The sequence below is a fragment of the Charadrius vociferus genome, unplaced genomic scaffold (assembly GCF_000708025.1).
Source record: "Charadrius vociferus isolate BGI_N301 unplaced genomic scaffold, ASM70802v2 scaffold179, whole genome shotgun sequence".
Classification (NCBI taxonomy): domain Eukaryota; kingdom Metazoa; phylum Chordata; class Aves; order Charadriiformes; family Charadriidae; genus Charadrius; species Charadrius vociferus.
In genome coordinates this window covers 1359473-1380882 of record NW_009650072.1, presented here as the reverse complement: position 1 = coordinate 1380882, position 21410 = coordinate 1359473, and the positions used below count along the sequence as shown (strand labels likewise).

The 21410-nt window shown below is 48.6% G+C and overlaps 1 protein-coding gene across 1 annotated transcript; it reads right to left on the bottom strand.

The window, feature by feature from the left end:
• Window positions 1–10061: 10061 nt before the first annotated feature.
• On the bottom strand, window positions 10062–19635 carry CD81 (CD81 molecule). The gene is made up of 6 exons (XM_009891993.1): window positions 19530–19635; window positions 16492–16566; window positions 13406–13513; window positions 11703–11804; window positions 11292–11381; window positions 10062–10584 (listed from the first exon to the last, which is right to left on the bottom strand). Exons 1-6 carry the CDS (start codon window positions 19593–19595, stop codon window positions 10522–10524), a joined length of 504 nt encoding a protein of 167 aa, XP_009890295.1. The 5' UTR covers window positions 19596–19635; the 3' UTR covers window positions 10062–10521.
• Between the last annotated feature and the right edge of the window lie 1775 nt (window positions 19636–21410).

Sequence of the window (21410 nt, the reverse complement as noted above, 5' to 3'; positions counted from 1 at the left end):
TCTGGAAAAAAACATCTGCAAAAGAGCCTTTTTTCTCATCAGAAAAGCAGGGTTTGGCCACAGTGAAAACTTAGGCGGAAGCGACTGGGTTTTTGTTTTGTTCTGGGTTTGTTTTGGTTGTTTTTTTTGTTTGTTTGTTTTTTTTTTTTAATTTTATTTTCTGACCAGAAAACCCCAAGTCACTTGGGGCATAAAACCACTATTCATCAAAAAAAAAAAAAATTCCATTTTCTGTCCCAGAAGAACATTCTTTGTGTGTGCGTCAAGAAGTGGAATTCTGTCTGAAAATGTTTTGTTAGTGTTGGCCAAAGATGCGTTCCCCTCCCCCGCCCCCCCCCTTTTTCAGCAAAAAGTTTAAATTTTCAGTGGAAATATATTTCCCAAGTGGCTTCATTATTTAGCTTGTTTACCCTAGGTTAAGGAAAAAAGAAGAGGCAAGGGTGGTTGTGCCTGTGGGCCGTGCCAGCGTGTGGCCCACCAGTTTGCAGGGCTCCTCTCCACCAGGCTCAGGCTCTCTTACTGCTTTGTATGGCCATGGGCCTTCATCGTTAAATTAAATTAATGCCTGCAAAGCGCCTGAACCTCTAAAGGTTGCTCTTTTACCTCTTCAGATCACCCCTCTCTGAGGGATTTGCTATAGGCCTTGAGTATAAGCAAAGCTCATCTATGCTGTCGTTTTGCAACAAAAGAAGAAATTACCATGTAGCCCCGCTTTGTTTGATTTTTAGGGGCACTTCAGTTTCCCCTCCCATGGCATCCCAGCCCTGCTGCAGCAGGGGTTGCTTTGCCGATGGGTGTGCTAGAGGAGACTTCACTGGATCCCTCCAAGTGGGGCCTCACTGTGAGTCACCCGTAATATAAACTGCAGCCACTTCATTTGCATTGTCAGTTTTTAAATATATACTTTCGCTGGCTGGAGTGTTGCTAACTACGGTAATTTATGAGACGAGGGCTGCGTTTGGAATACATCTGGCAGTGACGACGAGGTTAGCGCAAAATGTCTTCTGGTTTCTGGAGTCGTGCTGTAGTTCTAAAACAACAGCTCTAGAGGTATTTTCCTGCTTGGTGAGCCTATTTTTTAATGTCTACACATACGGTACTACAGTCACAGGCATTCAAATGGGGTCCCAGCTGGAGGGAAAAAGAGAGGGAAACACGAGTCCTGTGGTAGGCGAGCAGGAACGGGTGGGAGGAGGGTAGTAAACAGGCAAAGGGAGCCAAGAATAAACCATGGGTGAAGGCTGCCAGCACTGTGTAGCACTGTCTGGGGTGCCGGGGACACGCTTGGCCTGATCCTCTGGGGGTGCTAAGGAGCAGGCAAGAACTTGTGGGGTCAGCAGTAGCGTGCCCTGTTTTTGTAAGGCTGGAGGCAAGCAGGATTCGCCGCGGACTGGTGCAAACAATGGCACTCTCTTTTTTTGAACCCTGGTTTTAATGCTCGATTAGAGGCTCAGAGGGGCAGAAGAGGGCTACACCACCTCCACCATCTCCATCACCTGTGGATGTGGGTGATGTCAGAGACAAGCCATACTTCTTCGTTTCCCCAGGCTATAAATTCTCATTTTTTGCCTGGATATCGTGTGTGTCAATGGCCAAGGTCACCTTCAGAAGCTGAGTACCCTTTTCCTGTCTTTTTTGCAGAAGATTTAGTATTGCACACTGCAGAGAACTGGGGATGAGCTGCTTTTTCTCTGGTGGCTGAGGACAAGACAGTTTGCAGCGGTGGATATGCCAGTGTGTTGGGATTTTCGCTATTGCTTGGCGACAGCTGAAATAAAAATAATGAGTCAGACTCCGAAGCCGAACAGATGGTAAAGCGTTTTCCGGTCTGCGTCCGGTGCGCGGGCTCCGAGGGGCCGGCTCCTTTGCAGGGATGGCCCCACGCGTCTGCAGGAAGCCAGCGCGTCCCCGTGTGTGGGGGCGGCGTGTGCAAATGCATACCAGTCTCAGCCCCGTTAGTGGGTGCCTCATGCTCCTTTCTTGCAAATAAATCTGTTGTTTGGCCCCCATCCGGTAACTGTTTCCGCTGCTCACTGGCAGGTTCCTGCTGCTTCTGCGCTCAGAGCCTGGGGTAGGCGCCTGGCAGGGACCGCTGGCCCCTCTCCTCACGGCTATAGGAAAGTAGCGGGCGATTCCCTAGCAACCGCCCAGATCCTGCAAGCCAGACAGAGTGATTGGATGCATTTTCACCATCTCCTTCGTCCGGAAGGAGTATGGAAGTTAGCCTGTTACGGCCACGCGCAGCTGATGCTGGAGCTCCCGAGGGGAGGTGGGGAGGGAGAGGAGTGTTTTCCTGCAGGCAAAAAGGAAAAGCATACCCCGACCACCCCATCCTTCTGTGCTGGGAGAAGACAGTCACACCAAGCCACAATGGGTAGAGGCTGAAGGAAATAATTCAAGTTGCCCTCTCCCATTTGCAAGAAGAAAAGCCTAAAAATGGTCTTGAAACCCCCCGTGGGGTGAGTTGCCAGCATTCAGTGCTTGAGACCACCTCTCTTCTACACCAAGCTTCACTTACCTGTTTTACTTTGCACTTTCATTTGGTCCTGGCTCACCTGGATGCAGGTTTGATTTATTCCAGTGGTGTTTACCCATATTGGTGCTTTTTCCCCCTCGGGTAACTGTATAAAATTAGTTCCTGGGGAGTAAGTTTTAATGTAGGCGGGCTATGAAGGTCTTTATCAACTTCATTCTTGACAATAACAGTGTTATTGCCAGCCTGGAGAGGACCTGCAGGGAGAACGCGCAACTCCTTTTCTGTTTGAGACACTGCATGTGTGGGAGGGAGCTGACGTAATTTAAGAGCAAAATTAATACTCTCTGCAATTATTTGAAATTTTAAAAAGAAACAAAAACAGTTGGCGGTCTCTGTTCATTTCAATTTAGCTACGGAATATTTGTACTAAAAAAACTTATCCTAATTCTTGCTTCTTTTTCTTTCTTTCCTATCTTTGGCCCCAGTGTGCCTGATACTAACAGCAGTAGCAACGGGCTGAAAGAGGTCGTTGGAACCAGCTGAAGGCCTTGAAGTTAACATTAAGAAAAAAACCAAAGACCACAAAACCCTAAAATTCCCCAGACCTCTTGTTAGAACATGGCCTGTAGGGGCTTCATTAACCAACACAACTTTGTAGCCAACACAGGGCTTTGCATTTAACACCACTAACCCTTGCCAGAGGAAATCTTACCAGTTTACTTGGAACCAGCTGGCAGGGTGTTGTGTGTGCGCCGTCTCGCCTGGCCTAACACCAACACCACTTCAGTACTCAACAGAGCTGTGTTTCAACATGAGGGAATGCCCTAGCAAAGCAGGGCCAAGAAACACCTTTTTTTTTTTTTTTTTTTAAAGGAAAAGGTGTGATTAAACTCTAATGAGAACTGTTACTTGCAACCTACTGGCCCTTGAGCTGGGTCATCTAAACCCAGTGAGAAACGACCGGTGGTCCACGCTACCATGCCAGGCTGCAAAGTTTATGTACCCTCTAATGTATCTGCAAGTGTGAAAACAACGTGGGTTTCAGTTATGCAGCAGTTTTAGCGGCTGGGAGGTGGTTTCTTTCTGCTCCAGGTCCCTGGGCTCTGAAGTGAAAGCATCAGGCTGCGTGCGCCAGACAAGCTGCCAGAGGCTGGATGAAGAGCTCGCACTGGAACAGCGCTTCTGTGCCCTCCTGCTTAGGTTATGCCCTGTGCAAGGTAATCTGATGCTCCCCGGGCTGAAACTGAGAGGAGCAGTCACACAAAAATACACAGATTAGCACTGCGCCTGTCGTTCAGCTGCACAGCGTAGTATGTATGGGATCTGGGGTTTCTAGCCTGCATCTTTATCGCTTAATCAAGAGCTGGTCAGGTAGTTTTTTCCCTCTCCCCTTTGGCACTGACTGATGGCAGGTATTCCCTCACTGGGGGCTGTATTTCCACTCGCCTCCTCACTAGTGCAGCCACAGCTTCCCACCCCTGCTGCAGCCCTGTCAATAAATTAGGTTGTTAAAATATTCACCTTTTTTTTTTTTCTAGAATTCTCCTCTGTTTTCAGCAACTTGGCCTGGAGCTGAAACTCCCTCCTCTCCCCTAACTGGAAGGGCCACGCTGCCATGCCCAGCAAAGGAAACGTCGGTTCAGAGCAGGAATTTAAGCACGGCCACTATCTAACACATCCTTCATCACTGAGCCTTGCAAGTGGAGCTGGCAGGCAGAGGGAGGCTGCGGCCAGGATCCAGCAGCGAGGGTGCTTTCCTCTACAGAAACCTCTGCCATAAACTGCTCTTGCATGGGAGAGCTGGCTGGTTTTTTGTTTGTTTTGTTTTGTTTTGTTTTTTTTCCCTCCTGTGGGAATATTGCAAATCTTGGTTAGAGCTCAGACAACCTTTTATTAGGGAATGGACATAAACAATTTATACATGTTAGTCCCAGCTGTCTTAGTAGGAAACAATTAGGCGCATTGCTACTTACAACACAAACAGCCCAGAGGAGGCTTATGAAATAGAGCTCGCAAAAGCAAAAAATACCTCCAAAACTTCTCATTAGAAACAGTCTAGAGGTTTGTTGGTTTTGGGTTTTTTTTTATTATTTTTTTAAAAAAACAGTTTGGGATAGGGAGGAAACGAATTCCACTGGAAAAAATCCCAAATTGGTCTAGCTTTGAAAAATTCACCCTTGTATTTTTGTTTCGTGAAAATTCTTTTTTAACAACAAATAAAAAAAGATTCCACAGTCATATTCCTAGGAATCAGAAGTCCACAGTAACGTTGCCAGTGACTTTCCAAGTCCTTCAGACCTCTGGAGAAAAATGTTTGAGAAGCGTAAGCCAGAGTTGTTGGTGCAATCTGAGAACAAGCAGGTTGCAAGCGTTCCACCCACCCCTTCCCCTCGCAGTGGCTCATTCGTGCGGCCTCACATGCTCCTACACAGCAGGGCTGCTGTTTTCCAAGCCTAAACCGTGTCTTCGCTTAGCAGCAAATGTAAGCACGGCCACTATCTAACACATCCTTCATCACTGAGCCTTGCAAGTGGAGCTGGCAGGCAGAGGGAGGCTGCGGCCAGGATCCAGCAGCGAGGGTGCTTTCCTCTACAGAAACCTCTGCCATAAACTGCTCTTGCATGGGAGAGCTGGCTGGTTTTTTGTTTGTTTTGTTTTGTTTTGTTTTTTTTCCCTCCTGTGGGAATATTGCAAATCTTGGTTAGAGCTCAGACAACCTTTTATTAGGGAATGGACATAAACAATTTATACATGTTAGTCCCAGCTGTCTTAGTAGGAAACAATTAGGCGCATTGCTACTTACAACACAAACAGCCCAGAGGAGGCTTATGAAATAGAGCTCGCAAAAGCAAAAAATACCTCCAAAACTTCTCATTAGAAACAGTCTAGAGGTTTGTTGGTTTTGGGTTTTTTTTTATTATTTTTTTAAAAAAACAGTTTGGGATAGGGAGGAAACGAATTCCACTGGAAAAAATCCCAAATTGGTCTAGCTTTGAAAAATTCACCCTTGTATTTTTGTTTCGTGAAAATTCTTTTTTAACAACAAATAAAAAAAGATTCCACAGTCATATTCCTAGGAATCAGAAGTCCACAGTAACGTTGCCAGTGACTTTCCAAGTCCTTCAGACCTCTGGAGAAAAATGTTTGAGAAGCGTAAGCCAGAGTTGTTGGTGCAATCTGAGAACAAGCAGGTTGCAAGCGTTCCACCCACCCCTTCCCCTCGCAGTGGCTCATTCGTGCGGCCTCACATGCTCCTACACAGCAGGGCTGCTGTTTTCCAAGCCTAAACCGTGTCTTCGCTTAGCAGCACCTTAAAGGGGCCTGGTTTGCCCAGTCCTCCATCAGCATCTCAGCTCAAACATCACGTACAACTCTGTTTCGAACACATCGGTGTTAATACTCAGACCTGAGATGCAAACAGAGCGGACTGCATGTCGCCAAGGGAGGTTTAAGATCCCAGCTATGCTTCCAGGCTGAGGTCCCAAGGCACACGCCCTGGATGCCAAACACGCAGTGTGCTTTGCCAGTTTGTTTCCACTATCATTTCTCCCCCTGTTGAACAGGAGCCTGAGTCTGACTCACATCAGCTTAATCCTAGCTCCAGAGAGGCAGGAATAATTTTATCCCCATCTGGAGCAACAACACAGTTTTAAGGCATGAAACAAAGAGCATCATATTCATGGGAAAGCACCTAGAGGGTCAGCTGAGGACTGCATTCCCTGCAGCCCAAATTTTGCTTGAGTACAAGAACAAGACAACCCTGTTCCCTTAGAACACGTGGCAGAAATCTGTATGCGATGGAAAGAAACAAGATCTGACAACACATCATTTAAAATCCACTAACAAGGGGTTTTGCTTTGTTTCTTTTTTTTATTGTTTTTAAATATAACTTTTTTTCTTTCCAGAAGTCATTATGTCCGACTCCATTAACATTCAGGTAAAGAAGTGAAAAAACAACGGATGGGCATGATCTCGTAGCACGGGCACAGCCGCCAGGAGCAGGGCTGGCCTTTCTTTGCGGCAGCTGAACATCGCTCTCCCTCACCCGGCATTCCCTCCCTCTCCGTACCGGCACAGGCGATGGCTGGCGGCCACCACAGGACATCCATGCTTCAAACGCAGCGAGAAGTCCAAGAAAGGGCAGAGAAAGGCAGGCAGTTGCGGGATCACAGCGCTTGGCCTCCCCCCTCGCTCTCAGCTGGGCTCTCCCCTGATGGTGCGGAGGGGGCAGGCGGTGGCAACGGCGGTGGCATTACCAGACCATCCGCAAAAATCAGACCAGCCCCTGGCCAGATGGCAGCAGAGGACGTTTTGGGTCATTTTCCATCACTTTAGGAGAAGCCCCTTGAGCGTGTGCGGTACTGCCACCGCAGCCCCCCTGAATTTCAGCACAGTCACCCTACTTTGCAATCCACATTAGCTCCCCCACAGCTGTGCCCCCCCTTCTATTGAGAAGGCGGGGGGGCACAATTGCAGCAGCCACCGCTGCCGGCAAGCAGCCTTTTTGCCTTCCCTCAGCACCATTCTGGATGCATCCCCAGCCTGCCTGCAGGACCCCCTCTCCCAGAGGCTGGAAAACCCCATGCTGTTGAAGCCTGGTTCACAAAGCATCCTGGTGTTAAGGTTAACTGGTTGTAAAACTGCAGCGGTTCATCACACTATGCACACTATGAGAAATGTTTATTAAATTGATTTTTGTTTCATTTCTTTTTTTTTTTTAAAAAAAAAAAAGGCAGAAAGAAGTTAAACACACTGCTTTGTGGCATGCTCCACAGTATGAAAAAATCCCAAGCATTCAGTTAAGCTGTCAGCAGCTCTGTTTGACCTTTCGATGTGGTCTTTGAACTTAGACCTGGACAGTTGACTCTCCTCTTCCCCACCAGCCTCTCTCCTCCTCCCTGTCTCAGCTTACAGCGTTTTTTCTCAGCTGTCAGTAGCTCCAGGAGGATGCTTCATCCTTAGTTTGTTTTTGGGGGTGTGGAGGGGAGCAGGATGGGGCCCCACGTTGCACACACAAACGCGCAACTATGCGGGAGAGGGTCTGAGGCAGGGCACGGGTTCTACCTAGTGTTTTTTTTCCCCTTCACCTCAGCCAGCTTTGGGACCGACCAACTGGCAGAAGAGCCCTGTTGCTCTTGGATCTTGAGTGCTTGCAATGGGGTGAGTCCCCTCAGCCCTTCACAGTTCCCTCTCTAATTTAACCCAGGTAAACTCCTCCTTCCCAGGAGGCAGGACTAGAGGAGACCCAAGTGGGCAGATTTTTCTGTGCGGGTTTCTCAGCTACTTCATTGTTCTTAAGTGTGATGGTTCCTCTCTGCCCGTCTTCTCCCAGGGCTGACCCCTCCTGCTACAGCTGATGACCATGCCATCGAACATGGAGACGCTCAGCTCGTAACTCTAAAGACAGCATTACCCTCTCTCTCCCTGCAAAACTCCTTCTGCCCCCTCCCACGACCTTCCCAGCCACTGGCTCCTCCCCTCCCGCAGCACCTTTCCCACAGCAGCCGCAGGGACCGAGGTGGCCCAGGGAGCTGCCTCTGGAGCTCCCCACAGTGACAAGCCACCTCTGAAATGAGCCAGAGAGCAAACTGCAGCCCATGCAGGACATGGTCTGAGCAAACATCTTGCTCTTCTTCCTCCCACAGCTGTCAGACTCCCTCTCCAAGTACCACTTTGCTCCCGCCTGGGACAACCCAGACCCCTAAAGCTACAATGTCCAAGGAAACACCTGATCTGCATCGAGACCCAGTCCGTCTTCAAACAGAGCTCCAGCTACATACACAGCATCAACTGAATACTGAACAATATCAAAAATACGGTATAAGGAAAGAAAACAGAATTGAAATGCTTAATGGCATATTTATACACATTTATCAACAGTCAACAAAAAAAGGCGGCAAGTTACACATCCATTCTGTATGCTAACGATCCCGATGCACATATATGTAAACACACATGCTTGGTTGATGCATATACATAGAGCCACGCAACAGAGTAGATGACCTGAAGGAGCTACGCTGGGGAGCAGGGGAAGGGGTTACCTACGGCAAAACCTCGTCTCGTTCTCGATGTGCACCATGTGGACATTCAGGGCAGTGTTGCTTTAAGGCTATTTCTAAGGCTGATTCTTTTCTCGTCCAACCCCTCAATCCAAAGTTCTGTAGAAGCACTTCCTCCTCCTACCCAGCACAACTTGAGATATATATATATATATTTACGTATATACTTTTTAAAGGCCCTATATACTAAAAGGTGGGAAGAGGAAAGGGGAAGTGGAAAGGGGGAAAAAGCCTCCGAACGGATCAGTTTGCCCCGCTGCAGGAATTTCCTATCCCGTGGACAAGGTACTAGTTTAAAAAGATCATGGGTCTCCCCTCCCTATACAATCTGAAGCTCCTCGTTGCAACGAAGGGGGAGAGCGCAACCCTTTAAGAAACAGAAATATTCCTGAAGTGGGGAAGGTGATCACTAGTTTCAACTCCTCCCCTTACCTGCTTCCAGGTGGCAAAGAGCTGAGAGATACTATAATTTCCAGCTCAAGTGCCCGTACGGCTAAGGAAAAGGCTTTGCTTAAAAATATATATCTATAGAACTATACATATAGATCATCTTTTTTAGAGACACTCTGATTTTATTACACAGCTCCTGGGTCACTCTCCCCCTCTATCTACATGGTAACAGAGTGGCACATGACAGAAGCCACATACACCCAATTGGCAATCAAAGCTTACCAGGTCACAAGAGAGTGTTTCAACTGGTGTGATCTAAAAATCCTGAATTCCCTTGCTTTGATAAGCTGATCTCCTGTCGTTGATGTAACTGGAAATGAAAGGTCTTAAAAATACACCCTTTTTTTTTTTTCCCAAAATCAGGTTATGACAATTTCCCAGCAATGTTACAGTGTGCGACAATATGCTCTAAATAAGGAAAATTTCATTGAACAAGAGTGATGCAAAGATGAAATTTTAAACATGTACACATATGGCTGGGAACCCCCAAGCATCATCCTGCAATACATAAATGTAGGCTTTCTAAGGTTAAGGACTTTTTTTTTTTTTTAAAGTTTTATTCTTTTTTCCAATATCATTTGTAAGCAAGCATTAGCTTAACAGTGGAAACTTAGTACAGAACTAGACCTTCCCAAAAACATATGTCTATAAAGAAACACTGAAGGAAGTTAAAAAAGTGACTTAATTTTCAGTCTGTTACATTTGAAAAACTGGGACTAAAATTCATCCCCAGCCACTGACCCGTTAACTTAAGGAATTGATGGAAATGAGACAATTTATAAAGTTATAGCCCCAAGAAAAAAAAAAAAAGACCAAACACAAAAACAAAAAGCCGAAAAACATCTTCACTCTTCAGAGTGTAAAAAAAATTAAGCGTGACTTCTATTAAGGACTGACCTAGTGATGCAAACAGGTTGGAGAGGAACAACGCGCCGGCATTTTCCCCGGGACACATCGCACCCAGGCGATGGGGCTGTTTCCTCTCCTCTCTCCCGGGCTCTGGGCGGTCAGCCAGGCTTCCCTACGGACAGCTTGGAAATGCCAGGAAGCTGGGGTGATGGTAGGAAAAGATGAGCACAAATGAACAAAAAAATGCTAAATCCTGCTTCAGCATCCAATTATGTATATTAAAAAAGTCGGTGTTGAAAAGGAGATTAAAAACCAAGGCAAAGTTTTCTGATAACAGGCTGCAGCCTTCTCTTCTATACATCTTCCACCAACGTTATTTCTGAGTTACGGGGGGTGGGGAAGGGGGAGGAAGGACTCGATCTCCTGCTACAGCAGCTTTCCCCATCACACAAAACTGATGTGTAACTAACTCAGCCACAAGGATACGGGAAAGTTTTATTTATTAAAAAAAAAAAAAAAGTACTTCAAAATAAAAATGATAAGTACTGTATGGTAATATTGGAAGTATTTATATACATAGTTTTCTTTGTCTTTTGTTGAAATGTCTCCTGGTCACTTGGTGGCACTTGGGGTCCCCTCTAGCGCCGTCTGCCCTGTTCCCCCCTTCCCCTCCCCGGCTCTCACGGCTCAGTAGACGGAGCTGTTCCTTATGCCACAGCACAGCACCATGCTCAGGATCATTTCAAAGATCTGTTGGGAGACACAGGGGCACCAGTGAGACTCCGACCAGTATGATGCAGGAGCCCCACGCCCCTGTCCTGAGGTCCTCCACTCCACATAAACACTTGAACACCAGAGATAAGTGCAGAGATGCTGTGTCTTTGCTGCTGTTTTCATTAGGACTTGGCCAATTTGAGATAAGAAGATGTTCTCCCCTCTCTTGCTGGCAGGAGCGGTGGTATGTTGAAAGCCTCCTGCCTGCTGGCTACGCAGCAAACGCTTCGAAATCCCTCTGGCATTACAGCCCAGCCTCTGCACAGGCGCTGGGTTACCAGCCCACGCCACCCACCGCTCACTGAGGAACAAACCCACCATGGCAAAGCAAGCAAATCCCTTCCCACTGCAGATCCCAGTGACAAAACACAGTGTTGAGAAATGAGCGGTTTTGGAGGCAGCGATGCGGCTCGATGGTCCTCTGCCCTTCTGGATGGGGTTGCAGGTGCTCCTGCTCTACTGCGCTCGCCTGGCACCTGCCCTAACATCCCGACCCCCTGGGGAGACGATGAAGCCTTCGGTCTCGCCACGTCCCAAAGCATCTGGGGTGCTGAGCGCTGGCACTGCACGCAGGGGCATATGGAGAAGAGGGACAGATCCAGCCCAGCTGGAACAGGACTGGGGCACCCCAAGGTGGCTTTTCCCTGTCGCACAGCAGCAGGGCATCGCGCAGTCACACTTACCATGATCACGGCGACCACGATGGCAGCGATACCGATCAGGTACAGCTTCCCGGAGAACAGCTCATCAATTTTTTTGTGGCAGCTCGAGGACTGAAGCAGAGAAACAGCTGGTCAGAGAGTCTGCTTTCCCCTCGCCTGCCCCCAACACCCAGAAAGGCAGGTCTGCTTCCACTCATGTTCCTGGATCCTGGCTCTAGAACTTCCCACCAGCCTTCACCCCTCTGCGCCTGCCAGCCCCCTCAAGCAGGAACAGCAGAGGAAGCACTGATGGGTACCTCCGACATCCCTCACCACCCCTCCCGAATAAATGAAATCTCTACCTTTTATCTAAATCCCAACAAATCCTGAAATTTGCCTAGCAGCTGAGTTGCCTCACAGGAGCTGCGCTGAACGAAGAGCAGCCGTGCCTACCTCGATAATGGTTTTCAGTAAGGAGTCCTTCTTTGGGCAGAGGTCGTCTCTCCACAGGGGAGTGATAGCTCCCATTGCATTATCAGGACCACAGCAGTCCAGCTACACGGAGAAAGGAGAAAACAAACAAACAAACAACAAAATGCCAGTGTTAGCAGACAGCAAACACTCATGCAATGCTCTCCCCACCTTTAAACATCCTTGAAGCCACTCGAAACTGAGGAGGCATCTTGGAGGGAGAAACAAAGGAAGGGGAATAACTCTCCAAATTGCTTTTTTTTTTTTTCATTCCATGCAATGCAGCTGCTTCCTACAACAATCCCAGACAGGTCCGGCATCGGTATCCTGGAGGGGAGTGAACCCAAGTCTCTCTAGAGGTGATGTTCCCTGGAAGTATCAGGACTAGTTCCTCAGAGCAATATTTTTAATTTAAAATTTCCACTGAATTTTACTTAATCAGGGGTGCTGAGTTAAATGAAAAGCAACTTAATTAGACCTGGAGCCAGCACAGTGCAAAGGACAGAATATTGAAGTGGGCACAACTCTATTTCTTGACGCATAAGAACAGCAAACTCAACAGGCTAAGACCTGAATGTAGTGTCATCTGCTTCAGACGCTGCTTTTGCCATTCATGTTCCTGACCCCCATTTTTAATTCTCCTTCCTCCCACATTCTCGTTTCCTCTGGCTGCAAGAAGCTCCAACGGAGAGATTTCTACACAGAGCTCAGAAAGCAGGCAGCAAAACCCCCAGTGCTGAAAACACATTTGACCCAGGGTGCTCCTAAGCGTCAAAAAAAATCCAGCATTGCCTTCATTCCTTGCTGGAAGACTTTGTAGTTCAACTTATTGCCTCTGCCTCGGTGAGGAGGATCAGTCTGCACAGCGACAGTCGCTCCTGTCCTGGTTTGAGCGACACAGGACTAATTTCTATTCTAATACTTGGGAAAACTGCACTTTTAGAAGACTCCAGTGTCTGAATTTGTGAAAATATTTACTTTACAGCCAGCTATGGTGTGTGGGTCTCAAGGTCTCAGTGTTTTCGAGCTTCCCAGGTGCGGGGATGAGGAGGAGCAAGACCCAGGCACTTGACCCAAGCTGGCCAACAGGATTATTTCACACCATCAGCGTCACATTCACTATAATTTAGAAAGTTTGCTGCGAAGTTCTCTCTCTCCCTTGATGGCTGCCATCCTGAGAACTTCGTGCCCTGGTGCCGGAGCCCTGAGGCCTTCCCCTCCCCCTGAAGCTGTAGCACTCGAAGTGCCCGACATTTGCTGTCCACTGCTGGGAGTGCACAGCTTCCTACTGATAGAATTGGCCGAGTATAATCTTTGCATATTCTGTATTGGTGTCAGGATCAATATCAGTTCTTTAGTGCTGTTAATTATCTCAGATGTTAATTATCTAATCTTATTGTTTTAAATCTGTTTATACTTCAGCTCCCAGGTTTCCTTGTTTTTCCCCGATTCCCCTTCCCGGGTGGGGAGGAGTCATCGGGTGATAGAATGATTGTCTAAACGACAACAAATTGTTATGGGTCTCTCAAACCATAACAGCTCCTCACCGCTTACTCACTGACAAACCGCACACAGAAGTTATCTGGGTGTAACTGGCAGCAGGCAAGAACCTATCCATCAGCGGTTGCTTGGGCCAACTGCATGTGGCCCAAGCAGAGCGTGCAGCAAGATCACTGACGTCTTACCGTTTCGTGAAAGGTCTTCACTACGGTTTTCCCGTTGTTCGTCTCCGATTCTGCCATGAGCGCTTGTTGAAATGCTTGATCGTAGAACTGCTTCACGTCTTTGGCTATCTAGGAAAGATGGGAAAAACTCCCTTTCAGCCACAGGAGGAGGAGGAAACCCACCCAGCACATGTGCCTGAAGGGGACAGGTTCCCTCTAATGGCACTCGCATGTAGATGAGCAGTTTTTAAATAGATTTGGAACCCAGTTATTCACACAGGTGCATGAAAAAGGCCTGTCTTCCATAGGGCTCAAGTCCCTCCAGCCGAAGCGGGTCAAGAGTAGCAAATATTAAGAACCTCACCCACCAGCCAGCAGGTTCCAGCCAATGCTATCCAAGTGCTCCATGAGCTCCCTCTAGCAGGCAGAGACACCCGAGCCCCGGAGGGTGAACCACAAGATCTCAGATAGCTTTCAGCACTTGCATAGATTTGGCTCTTGGGCTCAGGAATGCAGATACGGCTTGTCCTGAACCACCATGACCCGGTCCATGGAGACAAAGCAAGCAGGCAACACGTTTCCCACTGAGGCTGCAGAGGCAGGACAAGCTGGGGAAGTCAGGAGGAGGTGGGGTGCACGAGCAAGGCCACCTGTAGGTAGAGTTTTACTGTCTGGGCAGAAGGGACGGCAGGAATTTGGGAGAGATTACACGCCAAAGCCGTATCAGGAAGTTTAGGTGCTTTTAGATGGATGTCAGACTCTGGCTGGGTCCCTACCTGGAGCTGGGCACTCCAGTCCTGGAAATGGCTATATGAGAAGTCCCATCCATACTCTAGCCCTGCCACCTGGGCTGGTAAACTGCAGCCACCCATGGGGGTCTGCTCCACCGTTCAACCCCCGCCCTCGTTTTCTCCTCAGTAACTTGGAAGAGACAGATGAAAGGAGGACGTGCAAGAGAAGCAAAAGAAAAAAATACAAGCAAGTACGAAAGGGAAGATGCTTTGTAGAACATCTGCTCTTGGCAGTGCAGGCTGGACGAGCACCCGCAAAAAGAAACCACAGCAAGAAGGAGCCTAGTTGCAACCAATTAACCCAGCATTTCTCCATCACTGTTTAAAAAAAAAGTGTGCTATGGAGGGTGATGTTCTCTGATCAAACTGGTTGATTCTGCTACATGGCAAAAAAATAAAACAATAATCCTACTTCTTGCCATCCTGTATCTAAACCGTCTCCAGGCAGGCAGGCTGAGGGACAGGCTGCCTCCAGTGATGTCCAACAGCATCCTGTGCCCACTTCACAGGAGATGGCTGTCCCCCCAAGGGGCTCCAAACCCAGGTGGAACAGAGGCTTCGCTGGGAGCAGCTCTCCATGGATGGGATCATTCAGTGCTTTCCTCCCAGCCCACATCGCTCTCGTAATGCTGCCAACCGAGGCAAGGAGAAGGAAGCCACATGCCTTGTGAGCGGGGACTTCCAAACAGCCCATTCATCACCGAGGCTGCAAAAGCAGCCGAAGCCAACAGGCTGCCACCGTTCATTTTAAACTGCAAAATTAATTTTAAGCGGCTGAGGTCATCGCTCTTATATTGGCGAATCCTAAACTTTATGCTCCAATGGCCAGGGAGAGCAACAGCCGTGGGGTCCCTCCTTGCTCGGGCTTCACTTTTTTTTTTTTTTGGTGTCAGTTCAGTCGCACATCTTGGACTCTTCAGGATTCACAAACATCTGCAAGAGGCACAGCCCCTCTGCAAAGGTTAATTAGCTCACCAAAGTTGCTAGGAAACAGCACTCTGCCTGCATAATAATATGTTTAGCCACGGAAGAGTTTATTCCGATGAAGTCATGCCCTCACCGGTGAATGACTACGAGGCAGTTCCCATTCACGGCCGAGCTGGTCATCTGTGGCCTACACGCATGTGAAAGCTGAGCAGGCCACCACCTACTTATGCAGCTGGCTTACGTCTCTTAGTAAAGTAAACACATTTCCTACTCCACCAGAGAGTCTAACCTTGGCTTTGAGCACAAGCGGTCCCCTTCTCTCCTCCAAACCCTCTACAGCTCAGGGATCGACACCCAGCCCTCTGCTTGCTGCAACATGGCCACGGTTCCCATGCATTGGTAGTTTTGCTCTTTGACACCAAACTCTGCATGTGTGCAAGCACATGTGACCGTACTGAAGGGAAAGTGAGCAGAAAGGGAAGGTGAAAAGCTGCAATTTCCAGTCCTACCCTTTATCTAACCTCCTCCAGCCCAAGGACCTCATCTGGGCAGTCCTTAGCGGGGTGCCTGGGACAGACACATGACTTGACTAGGGCATGTAGTGATAGGATGAGGGGGAACAGCTTCAGACTGGAAGAGCGCAGGTTTAGATCAAACATTAGGAAGAATTTTTTCACTTTGAGGGTGGTAAGGCACTGGAACAGGTTGCCCAGAGAAGGTGTTGAGGCCCCCTCCCTGGAGGCGTTTAAGGCCAGGCTGGATGGGGCCTTGGGCAAGTGGAAGGCGCCCCTGCCTATGGCAGGGGGGTTGGGACTCGATGATCTTCAAGGTCCCTTCCAACCTAACCCATTCTATGATTCTACCTCTCGCGCGCACACAGCGTATTGATCAGCAGGATCTCGGTCCTGGCAGACCAACAGCCTGAGGTGGGTTATGTGATACTGGCAAAGAGCAGGAAGCATTAAGCGATGCCATCAGTGCAGGCTGCCCCCGTACGGTATTCCCTGCCTTTGGGGCCACGTGGCTGGGTTTGCTCTTTGGCACCTAGGACGTGCAGATGGCTTCCCTTCACGACTTCATCCATGAATCAACTCACACTGTGACTAACAGCGTGGCAGCAAGAGGAGACCCAAGTGAGACAGAGCTATTTTTATTCCAGACATTGCACTATATACGGTAAGGGGCAGCTGCTATCATCAAGTGCTCACATTTAAAGTTCATCAGCCCGGCCAAGAGGAGTTAGGTGTCCTGCCCGGATCACACCGCTAATCCAAGCCCCCGTGACTCAGTCTGGGAGCAGCTCATGAGCAAAACAGCTCATGCCGGGATCTGCTGCGGTTCTGCCCCAGCCTCCCAGTCCCACAAACGCAGATTTGAGAGTCATCTTACTTGGTCTTTGTTGACAAATCCCCAAATTCCAGCCGCAACTTCACAGGCAAACAGGATCACCAGGCAAGTGAAGAACTGCAATGACAAATCAAGAGAGGGACACTTAATATATCTGGCTACAGCCAAAAGCAGCAATTATGTGGGCAGAGGTGTGAAGCGGCACTTCTACTGATGGAGATCAGAGCAAGGCATCACCTGACTTTGTTTTATCTCCCATACACATGCTTAGCCCAAACACATTTTCCTATGACTCACTGGATGCCACCCCACATCCTGACTTTCCACTGGGATGGCTGAGTGGGGATCAGCAGAACCTTTCCCACACAGGGACTGGCAGGGATGAAGATGCCCTGTGCACCACAAGACACATTACTCCTCTTGATGTGGCTGCAAGACCATCCAGACAGGCTTCTTGCTCTGCCACAGATGCTCCGAGGATGGGAATTGCCAGTGGAGGGTTAAAAACACATTTCAGCTGCTGAGGAGCTGCGGGGCGTCAGGGTGTGATTTATGGCCAGCTCTCTTGGCATCCACAGCCCTGCAAGGCTACTGCAGCTTTTTGCATAAATACTAACACCAATCTTTTCCCACAGCCCCACCCTGTTTGTGCAATTCCAGCACTCCTCCCCGCCACCCCCCAAAGCCTCCCTCCATCTTTTTGTTCAGATCCCGGGAACACGTTGTGACGGTCGGTCTGTTAGACTGGGAATGGGAAGCCGTACAGCTCATGCATCAAGAGTCAAGTGAGAAGGCACAGACAGGCATGCTCCACAGGCAGCCAACATCACCTCCGCAACATCACCCTCAGTGACTTCTTCCTGGGAAAAGCCCCAAATTGGGAGAGTTGCCATGGAAGTAAAGAAGCAAGAGAGGTGAATGCAATCAGGGGAAGACAAAATCACAGTATGGGGTTGGATGACAGCCCCTGGATCCTGAGCAGTCTCTGTTCCAGACACATTCGGGACATTTTCTTCAACAACAGGGGAAACGGGAGTTTTCAAAATGACGTGCTCTCACGTGCAAGAGCAATGGGTTATCAGCAAAACGGAAACAGGACTATCGACCTGACAGCAGGGAAGGACTTTCAATATCCTTGTCCAGTCCCCAAACAACCATCTCCTATTTAAACACCTATCTATCCCTGGTTCTCCAGGAGCATCTCTAGAGGACTGGGTCCCACATCCCCCAAGGAATCACATCACCCTAAATTATGGGTGCAATGCCACTGTAATTCTCTGGTTAAGCACTAGGGCTCACTCTTGCAGTGGTTACCCTCCAGTGAAGCATGGCTCATTGATCCCAGATTTGGAGGTACAACTTTCTGCAGACTCATCCCTGCGAGCTGGCCACAAAACACCAGTGATGCAGCTTGACACTATGAGAACATGGTGGCATTCCCAGCCAGGTGGTCGGATGTGCCCCAGCCCCTTCCCGGGGGGCAGAGCCCGCTCCATGCCGAGCATCTCACTCCACGCCAAACATCTCCTTCCTGCCTTCTTAGGGTCTCACCACTCTGCTTCCATGCTGCCTTCAGCACAGAATTTTTGATAGCATGGAGGTTCCTGGTACCTTCCCCTTTTACAATAAGCCTGTAGGAACTCCATCAGTTGGCTGCAGGAGAAGGGAGAGCGGCTGCTTCCCTGCAAGACCCTAAGGACATTGCCTGGAAATGTCCTTGGAGCACGGTGGGAGCTTTGGCCAGTGGAAAGCGTCATCGCGCGGTGTCTCCAGCCTTCTCTTGGCAAGCCAAGGTGTGAGCAAACACGAGCAGCGCGCAGCAGCTAAAGATGCTAATTTCAGCCAAAGCAGCTGGTTTCCCTGTCAGGCCTCAGGTACTTTGTACCATCTGCCCTTCTAATCCTCTTTCCAACTTCAAGAGGGAGTGAGGGGTAATTCAGGTTCTGTAATCGCTTGCGTTAACAAAAAAAAAATAATCCAAAGCTGCCAGACCTCGCTACAACCACCCCTGTCAGATTTGTGCACCGGCTCCTCCTATTCTCAGCAGCAGTGATAATGCCTGCAAACTCCTACAGCAGCTCTCATCCACCGATGTTCAGAAGGGCTTTAGAAAAGCTGGTGAGAAGCATCCCCTTCTTATTGGGAAACAGAAGCAACTCGAGGTGAAGCCATCTGCGAGGGCAAGGGAAAGCAGCTCCATTTCCCTCTGTCCCAGTTGAATCCACACCCATGCGTCACTACGCCACCACCAAGAATCTTACAGAGCAACGAAGCCAAGCGCTGGAAAGTCCTGCCAATACTTTTTTTGAAAATTTCTTTTTATTTTTTTTTTGTTTTACCCTCCTTTTTTTTTTTTTTTTTTTTGCATTGAGTTTAAAGCTGAATCACATGTGAGAACTTGCTTTAAATAAACGGTTCTCCCTTATCCCCAAGGCAAAGGCTTTTGGTGAGGCTACAGTTTATACAATTAAGCTCATCCCGTGCCAGGAATCCCGAGCCACTGCCTCACACCAAGGACGCCTGTAGCACTTCAGTAATGGATTTTCCAGGATGCACCTAGACATCCTCACTGAGATATTGTGGGAAATCTCTGCTGTTTCCTTGTCCAAACAGATAAAAATAGTAGATGATGCCTTAAAAGAACTGGAATTGCCACAGGCAGTCTTAAAACGGAGCGAAAGGGGAAGTTGTAGGGAACATCAGGTAAGAAAGAGTTTAGTGGGTGCTTGGTAAGACTGTGAGACCGCGGTGGGGAAAGAACGCATGGAGGGAGGTATGTGTCAAATATAACAGAGAAAATGAATCTCCAAGAATCTTGCTGTTCGCACCTCTCCTGCTATGCTGCTGGCTTTGGGAGCTCGCAGCGCGCCTGCCAGCTCAGCCGCAGCTCCAGCACGCCGGGCAGAGATGCCCTCAGCCAAACGCTGCAGCCTCGCTCCTTGCAGAGGTCCGTTAGTTCCCACCTCCGTGCTCACGCATCCTCCCTGCCCCATTCCTTGCAAAAGTCTCCAGCAAGAGAGGCTGGGACGTGGCAGGGACATCACGGTGCCAAGCGGCATCCAGAGCTTTGCGTCTCTTACCGTTCCCAGAAGGCACTGAGACTCCTGAATAGCACCGTAGCATCCCAGGAACCCCACGAACATCATGACGGCTCCGACCGCGATCAGGATGTAGATTCCTGCAAGACAGAGAGGCAAACGCGTGACTGCAGAGGTTTGTACGGCAGCAGCTTGGCGCCTGGCTGCACACACTGGCTCCCCAGGATGGCTAATTAGGGGTGGGCAGAATTAAGGCCTAGGAGATATGAGTAGAGGTGGCGGCAGACACGGCAGAACAACGCGACGTACACGAGTCAGATCTCAAAGTGTTTGAAGCTGCTGACACCGAAACTTCAAAAACCCCCATCGTGCCCCAAATGGGAGGAAACGCAGCGAGCTCAGCGGTAACAGGCAAAGGATGCAGCAGGCGAGACAAAGGCTTTACAGCAGCCTCAAAGCTGCAGTGTGGGAGTTCCCATGGCATACATACTGTTTAAAATATTTAAGCAGAGGAGATGAAAGTTATTAGTCAGCATATCCTTTAAAATAAACAATAAGGCATATGGTTTATTTATATTAAACATCATATGAATATTTACCCAGCTAACGTTTTAAGGACAGATGAGCCACAAAACTAAAAGGAAAGCACTGCTTAAGCATCTAATGTAATATAATTTGGGTTTTGTTTGTTACAGGGTTTTCTAGAGAGAGGAAGACTTTTTGTTACATCGACTTATTAAATTTGCGCAGTCAACTTACTCCATCTCTAGTACACAGCTTGGAAACGGGGCATTGGTGGGAGGGCTCAGAAAACAGAGGAAATGAAAGTTTATTCATCCAGGAGCTCAGCTCAAGGCTCAGGTCTGCTGCCACTAGTAATCACCATGGTCTCACCAACCATCAGATTGGTGAGCCTGTGGTGGTTACTCAGCCAAATGCTACCAGCTCAGTTAAATTTGTTTCCTTTTCCAAAAATACAGCTTTCTCCTGATGCACCCCGCACATTTAGTGCATTTTTGGTTAACTAATATTCTCAAGTATTGTGGTTCTACTCCTTTGTAAGTGAATCCTACTTTCTATCCAAAAGCAATTTGACACGCACGAAAAATAATCAAAGAAATAATTACAAATGAGGCAAGACCGCAGCCACCATTTTTAACTGACAGCAAGGGAAAAAAAAACAAAATCAGGATGAGAATAAATGTACATGGAGCACCCCAGAGGTAACAGCAATACAGTGCATCTTGCTCGTGCTTGGGAGACACATCCCTTCAATTAAATGTTTAATTCTTTTGCTATGAGTCAAAATGTTTTTATAGTTATTAATCAATCTGTCAACTCCCCTTTAGGAACAGCACTAAAGTATAAACACAGCTCAAGACTAAAACTGCTTGTACATGCCTGTCATGTTTAAGGTTTTTCTTATCTTTGTAGTTTTTAAACAATCTTCTGATAATTAAAGTGCAAAGTCTAAAGGGCATCCACCGAGAGCAGAGTTAAGCCAAGTTAAACCCTTCTCTAAAAAACCCAGATATGCAATAACGGTCTGCGACTTGTTTAAAATCCCCTTGCGGACCTGTCAAACTTGGGAAAGGGTCAACTGTGGCTCCCACTCCTTCCCTCTTTAAAACAAAAGTCACCGGCACCCAAACAACGCAAGCGCCAACACACAGGGCCAATGTGGCAGGCGAGAGGCGGCGATGGAAACACCCGCCCCAGCAGCCCCGGTGCTGGGACCCTCCGGACGGCGTTCTGCACCAGCACCGCGCTCGCACAATGCCTCCCGCTATATTTAGGCACCGCAGGAGGGAGGAAGCCAGCTGCAGGGGAAGCGCCGGCACAATGGACCGCACTGACCCTACAGGAAGCCCCTCTTCACGAAACCTGACGGGCTCTGCGGCCGGAGACACCAACATCCTTGCG

Bases quoted from the DNA above. Each gene is read 5' to 3' on its own strand.
- CD81 (XM_009891993.1), bottom strand. From the start codon at position 19,595: ATGATGTTCGTGGGGTTCCTGGGATGCTACGGTGCTATTCAGGAGTCT. The intron at 16,567-19,529 runs GTAAGAGACGCA...TTGTCATTGCAG, and splicing joins CTCAGTGCCTTCTGGGAACG to TTCTTCACTTGCCTGGTGAT. The intron at 11,805-13,405 runs GTAAGACGTCAG...TTCTCCGTGTAG, and splicing joins TGAAGACCTTTCACGAAACG to CTGGACTGCTGTGGTCCTGA.